The sequence below is a fragment of the Charadrius vociferus genome, unplaced genomic scaffold (assembly GCF_000708025.1).
Source record: "Charadrius vociferus isolate BGI_N301 unplaced genomic scaffold, ASM70802v2 scaffold282, whole genome shotgun sequence".
NCBI lineage: Eukaryota > Metazoa > Chordata > Aves > Charadriiformes > Charadriidae > Charadrius > Charadrius vociferus.
Window position 1 is genome coordinate 2,293,574 of NW_009647731.1, and position 8,674 is coordinate 2,302,247.

At 46.9% G+C, this 8,674-nt stretch overlaps 1 protein-coding gene across 1 annotated transcript in view; it reads right to left on the bottom strand.

Moving 5' to 3' along the window:
• Positions 1–8,674, bottom strand: part of SH3PXD2A (SH3 and PX domains 2A) — a 215,512-nt gene that overhangs the window by 149,184 nt on the left and 57,654 nt on the right. The window contains 1 exon segment of the mRNA XM_009881540.1: positions 3,742–3,818. Coding sequence (XP_009879842.1) covers positions 3,742–3,818 — 77 coding nt within the window.

Consider the following 8,674-nt stretch of genomic DNA (forward strand, 5'->3'; position numbering starts at 1 on the left):
CCAGCAAAAGTCATCCCTGCTTCTCAGCCACACAAATCACCACGCTCTGTCAGAGACAGTCTACAAAAACAAAACAACAAATGGTCAAACATTTGCACCGCTCATTTGCCAGGGCCCATCTGTACTTCGTCTTTCCGGGGCAGATGAAATGGATGGAGAACCTTCATCTGGCAAAAAAATTATCACAAACTTTGCATCTGAACCTGCCTCCCTCCTCTGCTTCCTCACAGATTCCAGTGGACAAATGTTTATTGTCTCATTTATTCACTTTATTATCCCATGTCAGATTTTCTCCATCAACTTCACCCACACCATTCCAGTACAATTCTCTAAATTTTTCAAAATTAAACGTGTTGTCTGCCTACTCATTTTAGGACTAGCACAGGCTATAAGCTTTGCACTCATCTTTTATAGAAGCAATGCTGATCTTGTCAAAATGATGCTCTTGCTCTACATTTCTATACAATTCTCTAAAGAGTCAAAATATCCACTGGACAGGGGAAGAAATGCAGAAAACAGCTAACACTTCCAAAGAGGTGGACATGATCCTACTCGCAAGTCACGCACATGCACCAGTAGCTGCTGCAGAGTAGGAAACAGTAATGAGTAATATTATTTTATCAGAAAGAAAAAAAAAAAAATCCCTTCTTACACCAAGAGGGGATTCATTGCATTTCACTTCAGCTTTCTAGACGTTAGCATGGGAGCTAAGCCAGTCACTGAGGTTCCTTTTGTAGTTACAGCTGAATGGAGAGAGGTCCTATGTCTGGTTTAGGCTGGTGAAGTAAGGCCACTCTGGTTCAGACTCACCACCTTATTTTCTGCTCCCAATTCACAGCTTTCTGTTATTCCTGCTTAACTTCGTATCGGGATGGAAAGATTACAGTCAGGTTCTGAAGGTCATGTTCCCAGAAACCTTATAAGTGGTGACCTTCAGAGAAGTTAGCAAGAAAGCATTTCTGAATTTTAAGGCTCTGCTAAGCCTCAGAGATGAAATCCTGTCCCTGCTGAAGGTCAGTAACAGAACTACCACTGACTTCACTGTACCAAGAAGCTCTCCTTCCACAAGCTGTTTCCCTAAATTCTCTGTACCTTTGAAGTTCAGTGCCTGAATTTCATCATTATTTTCTGTCTTGTGGACTTTCATATCCTGGGACAGGTTTGGAACAGCAATAACATAGGACAATCATTCTTTGAATAAATGCAAATTGGATGAACTATAAACATTCAAAAGAAAAACTTATTCTGTAAAATATGCAGACTTAGAAAGGTTGAGAGAGGTATGAGTTGCAACTCTCAGGTCCCTCTGTTTATTTGCACAGGTTGCCAACTGTGTGTTGTGGGATTTAAGGATGACTGGGTACGTCCTGTGCCAGGCAATGGTGTGACCAACTACTGCCTTCATTTACTCTCTGTAATTAGGCGAAAGCTGTAGCAGAAGGCGAAGAAATCAGCCCACAACTGGATTCGAAGACAGGCAGGATATCATAGCTACTACTATGCTGGTTTTGAAAACTGGGCACAAGTTTGCCTACCACCCACACTGGACACAAATTAATGTCCGGACACGGGTTTGGAGTCAAATGTAGGGGATGGAAAAAAAAGCTTGGCATTGCTGTACTTCCCAGCACTGGCCAAAGTGCTCACCTACCAGCAGCCCAGACTGTTCAGGCACAACCACGGTCATACACGCTTCAACAAGACACATCCCAGGGGAAGGGATGAGTTAGCCTGGGTCTTCTTTCCTTAAAGGCCCAACACCCCATGCAGAAAGAGTCTATGGAGGAAGTAGCCCTCCTGAAGCACTCACGCAGACATGAGATGCAGTGCCTGCTCAAGCTTCTCAGTGACTACAAGTCTCACTCTCCAATGCCATCCAGATTTAAACATCTTCTACTGTGAAGTACTGAGGCAAATTAAATGCAAATTAAAGCCAACTGCAAATGAAATAAAAAGACACTACATCAGGCCCAAGCAACTTATGAGCCAAAGATTACTGGAAGCTGGGAGAAGTCACTATAGGTTTGTCATACTCGTTGCTGGGTGCTACTGTGGCTGCTACTGGAGATGGAAAACACTGGGCTGGGGGAAACTGGGCTAAGCCAACATGGCTGGGTCTATGCTCATAAAAGCAGCTCCTATTAATAAATAGATTAAGGATACATCTTGACCTCTACAGGCTGCCCAGAGAGGTTGTGGAGTCTTACACTCTGGAGACATTCAAATCCTGCCTCCGTGCCATCCTGTGCAACCTGCTCTAGGTGACCCTGCTCTGGCAGAGAGGTTGGTCTAGATGAGCTCCAGAGGTCCCTTCCAACCCCGACCATTCTGTGACTCTGTGATTCTGTGATTTGGAGAAGCATCCAGCCATGTCTCCGAGCTGGGCAGCAGCAGTAAACCTGTCCCTTATCATCTGAACCAGAGAGAACTGAGCCAGGCTTCTCCAGGAGGGAAAAAAGGAAGCGAGAAGGAGGGCGGCAATCACAGTGCCACGGTGTCAGCGAACGTGCCAGCAGCTGACGCCACCACACATCCCTCAGCCATGACTGGCAGGGCGCCGGCGGGCCTGGCCAGGTCAGGTCGGGTCTGTCTGGGGCGCAGACAAAGGGGTCCCAGAGAAGCAGCTGCCCCCGCCGGCGAAAGTCACCGCTTTCTCCGCTGAGCATCCGCCGGGTGAACCCTGACATCAGCCCTCACCGCTTGCGTCGCCGGCAGTTCCTGTCTGAAGGAGGGCGGCTGGGGATGCAGTGAGACCCTACATATTTTAAAGAGAGCCGTTCGGCCGCCGGCAGGAAGACAGTGTGCTAATTGTCACACAAGAAAGACTGATTTCATGAGATAAGACTTTAATCGCAGCTTCCTCGCCCGGGGGGTGCAGATGGCATGGGTTTCACTGCCCCGGCACCAGCACGCCTCAGGCACTTCGGCGATCTGCTCCCAATTTTGGATGAGCAAATGTCTGACTGGAGAAGTTCTTGGGAATGTATTTTTCCCCCTCCACCTGCTCCTCTGGCTTTCTAAAAACGGAAAGAAAACCCCACGGGAAATAAGAGAGGAAGTCTGGGGTTTAAATTATGCACTGACTGACACGCTCAATACCTCTACAAAAATTGGGTATCTGCCTCACTTAGAAATGACTTTTACTCTACTGTCAGAGGATTAATTCTCATCAAATCATAAACTCTAAGCTAGAAAGGAAAGATTAGATGACTTAACCTTCTTCTCAACACAGCCATGCTTTTCTGTCCTGCAATAAATTTCCAGGCTTTCACTCAGTACCAGGAGAAGCACTCCTGGAAGCCGCCGGTCCACCCCCAGCGGTGCATTAGCCAGCATGGTCCCTCGTGCGGCACTGGGGGACAGACGGGCAGGGAACAGAAGAAAACGCCATCTTAACTGTGCCTCTCTGCCTGCTCAACTCCTGCATTCATCGAGGCTGAAGTAGAAAGAAAATCCACCTTTTGGGCAGATGAGGCTTACGGACCTTACTGAGTAAATGAGGCACCAATACAGTGCATAAAGTTTGCAGGGGAAAATGCTGCAAGGTCCCTGGGAGCAAACAGCAGCCTGTTTTCACCTGCCCCGTTAGTCCTAGTGGTGTTTGGGAAGGACCATCCTTCCTTATGATGCACTCAACACAGATGAAGCTCTTAGTAGTATCTGGCAGGGAAAGCCCAGCGTCGGTGGTGGCTGCGAGCCCCCCGCAGCAGGGCTGCCAGGCGCCTTCCCCGGAGCTCTTACCCTGCAGTACTCATCGATGGGCTTCAGCCTCTTCACAGCTACGTCTCGGACATGGCTCCTCCGGAACAGGATCTTACCTGAGGAGGGAACAGATGGAAAGGGAGGGTTAGGAGCATCGTCTGCCACGCAGGATAGCCCAACAGCACCAAGCAGAAATGCCGGTGGCTGAGCTCTGCAACCCCATTATGTCCTCAAAGGAGGAGTGCCGGTACTGGAGAGGTTCACACAGCAGCAGCTTGTGTGGCTGTGGCCCCCCATCGCTACAAGACAAACAGGACGGCACGCTCGGAGGAGCTGTGAGCAGCAGATCTGCTCCTGCCCTCGGAGCAAACTGTACACAAACAGGCTGTGGGGCAGGTGACGGAGGGACGCTGGGCAATAGCTATTACGGGAGCACGGATGGCACCTCTCGCAGACGGATGCTGCAGGTCTTAAGTTTGCACAGGAGATGCAGCAGATGGCCAACAACTACCACAGGCACAGCAGCTCTGTGAAACCCCGGCAACTGCCACCAAAGCCCTGCTTGTGCGAGTTGTCGAAAGGGGAACACAGGGACTCACGGGGCAGAGGGAGTTTTTCTGATTTCATCCTGTAGATAATGAAAAAAGTTTTGGTTCCCTTTTAGTGACGGCATTATCCTGGAAGGGACCAACACTATGATATGACTCCCTTCTACTTCAGGGCCGCTTTGGCACATCCATGCTGGCAGCACAGGGACCATCGCTGGGGTGGGATGCGGGCTCCATCTACACCCCATGCCTGCCCACTCAGCCGCCTCCCACTGCAGATGCTTCTGCCCTTGCAGGCAGACAAATGACACAGCCAGCTCAGGAGCAAATATAAGGCTGTCGGTTACAGAGCCCTTGTAAATCTACAGAGGGAACCCAAATAATAGGAGAAAAATAAACAAACTCTCTTTTTTGAAAGTAAAAAAAATAATAACCTCAATGTCCTTGCTGGATGACATTTCTGCAAGCCAGTTAAGATTAAATAAACGGCTGGGTTTTGTGTGAAACTGATTGTAACAAAGTTTATCAAAATAATCTAGGAGCTGAGTTTCCCCACACACAAGGATGTGATGGTATTTTTTTGGCTTGAAGGGATTATATCTTCATATCCTTTTTTGGTGGTTTTCTTCCCTTTTTCTTTTGTGCTGTATTTCTTTTAATGTAATGAGACAAGAATAAATTATATGTTCTCCTTGTGGTGGAAGAAAACACTATCTGCCAGCATTATTTAGTCCATGAAATGTCTATGTAAAAAAAGCCACTGGCACATACACCACCCCCTGCTCCAAACGTCTTCTGCCAACAGGCAAATGAGATACTCATCTGTAGATCTTGGGATAAGAAAATGGACTATAAAAAGAAATCGGATCCAAAATCTGCATATGTGACTTTGATTTTGTCATGATTACACAAGCTGAGCGGTTAATGAAACGGCAGCCTTTAACAGACCAGTAGCAGAGGCTCTAAACTCACCCAGACTCTGGCCCTTTTGGTTGCCTTTTCCTCCATAGCTGCTAATCTAGAAGGTGTTAAAGCCTTTTGTTTCAGACAGGAGAAAGTGGTTTATCTCCATCCCCAATTCTGGCAGCAAAACAGTTTGTTCTGTGAGGTAAAGCCATTTCCTAGTGCCATAAATTTGTCCCTCTGGGTTCCCTGTGGTTATCTCATTACGAAGCTGGTGCTGAGCCATCCCTGTAGGATGTGATGCCACGTGGCCACAGAGCACAGGGGAAATCTTCAATAGGTGTCTGAGACATTCATCTCAGCTTGAGCGATTTAGTCAAAAGCTGCTAGAGAAGGAAAGTGACACTCCTGTCTCCCTGCACCGGCACATTTTGGACACACCAAAACATTGGTTTTTTTCTTCTCTGCCTGGTAAATAGGGAGAACTATCTGCACTTCCAAAACATTTCATTTTACTTCTAATAGCCTCCAGGACCACACTACACTTGTACTGCATAACTGCAGTAAGCCGCTTTTTTGGGGCAGAAGGGCTGTGGGGTTAGCTGTAAAGACTAGTTCCTTTCTCAGTGCTCCAGAAACGCTGGTGTGGGAGATCTTGGTATTTCTTTGCAACTTTTATAAATATACTGCAAAGAGAAAGCGACATTTTGGAAACATTCTCACTTTCTGGCTTTCCTGTTTTCAGTTCAAGCCATGAGTCAAAAGTCGAACCGGTGACCATATAAAAACATAAAGGAACTAAAGACTTAAACACATTAAAGATCTCCCGTAAATGCAATTCAGCTTTCCTAAAAAGACAGGGAGGCCCAGTCTTCAAAGTAACATAATAAATGAAAGACTCAAACATAAGAAACAAGATAAATATAATAAAGAACGTTATATTAAACACAGAGTACAAAAAAGACCCCAGGATATGATGAGTCTTAATTCAGTCCTTAATTGGAGATGGAAAATATCAGGATGACTGTGGTGTTAGGATGAAGCAAAGCCCAGAAGGTGCTTCCATTTTTATCCCTTCAGAAAAACTAACATTTTCCCTCTTCTATTGGAAGCTGGAAAAGGCTCGATGAGGGCTGTGGGGAAGATCTGTAGCTGCCCAGTCCATTATGGCATTCAAAACTGAGATCTGGAGAAGGCTGAGCAGTTTAGAGGACCATGGAGTAGCAGTCAACAAGGAAAAAAGCAAGAATTAAAACAAGGAGAATCCACAAGCACGTCCAGTTCTGGCGGGCAGCAAGGAGGGACCCCCTCACAAATCCTGGGGGTCCTCAGGCAGAGAAATCTCATTGCCAGGGGTACTGAAGCACCTCTAAGGAGGGACAATGTCCCAAATGCCCAGCTTCTCCTCTTCTCTGGGAAGAAAGACTGCCAACAGAAGCTGTCCAAATCCGTTCTAATCGACCAGCAGGAACCACTGCAGATCCAGTACGAGTTACTTGTGCTTCCTCCAGTTCTCCCATTTCCTCCGTCTTCCTTCAAAACCAGGGGAGGTCCCATGGGACTGGAAAAGGAAGGTAACCCAAGAGACCTGCACTCCTTTACACTCTACAAGTGGGTGCACTGTACACAGACCCCTTTAATGGAAAGCGAGGTAGTTAAGATCATCCTGTTATCACCATAAAGAAATAACGAACAGGCAAAGAGCCAAGCAGTAAGAGCATGTAAGAGCTAGTGAGGAGCCCTCAGGATGGCAGTGGAAAGGAGCATTTCATGCAGCACTAACACGAAGCAGGGAAGTCCTGGGATGGCCGGTAAATACAGAGCAGCCTGGGCAATTCCCTTGCGAGGATGGAGTAGTGGTTTATGTGCCGCTTGGCTTTTCCTCTGGGTAGCTTCCACATCTCTAAGGACGGAGTCTACTGGTATGTGAGTACATACAGTGCTGCTTCCTCTCTCTCAAATTTTACTGCAGCTCTTTTAAGCCTACTTAGCCACTACAGCCCTGTTTTACAGAAGGATGAGCAGCTTTTTAACCATGCTGCAGCCCAGCTAGGAAGTGAAGGGGAAGTCTGTGTCCGTCTCAGATGGGAAGCAATAGACTACACAGGACAGCACTGGGTCGGGCAAGTATTTCATTCCGTGATGTGCCAGGCTCCAACTGGGCCAAGGGAGGTCTGGCACATGTTAGGAAGGACTCTGAGAACTGCAGCACTGGGAAAGAGAGATGTGTGGGGAAGACACAGGGCTCCAGCCCTGCTGCTAATGCAGGATAACAATATTTATTTTTACCCTTTTTTCTTTAAAGAAAATATTATTCCTAGGAAATTAATGTGGATAAGAGGCAAAGTATCAGGTTTAGCATTGTAGGGGACATCTGAAGTCATCCCTTCATCTCTCTGTCTATATATATAGATGTAGCCTTTAATTCTGCGACCACACACCCCTTCTCCCACAAGACCCCAGTTTCCTCCTGTATACACAGCGGGTGCACAAAGTGGGAAGAATAAAGCTATGCAGGAGACCGTCTATCTGGCAGCTGCTGATTCTGCAAGCTTAAAGGTAACCTCTGAATAGCATTTTATTTCTGCGTAACCTCACGCTTAGAGTAGTAAAGGCTTAAAAGCATCCCGACACTCTGGTCCTCCCATTAGCCTACAAGTCTGTGCTGAACACACCAGAAAGGTCCATAGTCTAACACTTTGTAATGGTCAAGGATGTGGTTTATGCAGAGAAGCAGCCCAGCTCCTGGTGGGCTTGGTGACACTGTGGAGCGTGGTCTGGAGGCAGCATAGCAGCAGGCATCACTAGGCTGAGAAGCACCACAAGACCCCAAGGGGTTGCCTAGCAGGAGAGTCCAGGCTTTGCTGTTCAAGGGAAGGGGACATACGCTATACAGCCCCTACAGTCACAGCAGATGAATCTAGAGAAAATAATGCAGCCCTCACACAGTTACACGTTCTCCTTTTGGGCTAAGCAGCTTCCTCCAGAGTAACTAAACACATTTTGTTGTTCAAGTATTTTTATGAAGGCTTCTACTCCTTACACATAGCTGTTATTACTATTTTTATACACTGAAGAAGCACAGATGTGCAATCAGATATGACACAAATTCCCCTCAACCCGTTTAAGGTGTGACATTCAACCCAGGATACTGCATGAAACTCTCAGGGACCTATCACACAATGTAATTCCCAAAAGGAGCATTTAAAGACGCACTGCCACCTTGCACTGTAAAATAGATAACAGCACAGCACTATGGGGTAGAAGAACAATTTTATGTTTCTCATGGAAGTACGTGTGATTGTCAACCTGATGGCAATCTGACAGCAGACAAAAGAGAGGTGTGTTCCTTATAAAATAATGTCTTTTTTTTACATAGGGATCCCAGTTTCCATGGATTGTTTCATCCATGATTTCCTGGAGTCAGAAAGCCAGTGCCAGGGCCCTAACATTGATGGCATTTGCTCCTGACAAAGAAAGGGGAGGGAAATGATTCATACTGTTTCCAGTGGTGGGGGGGG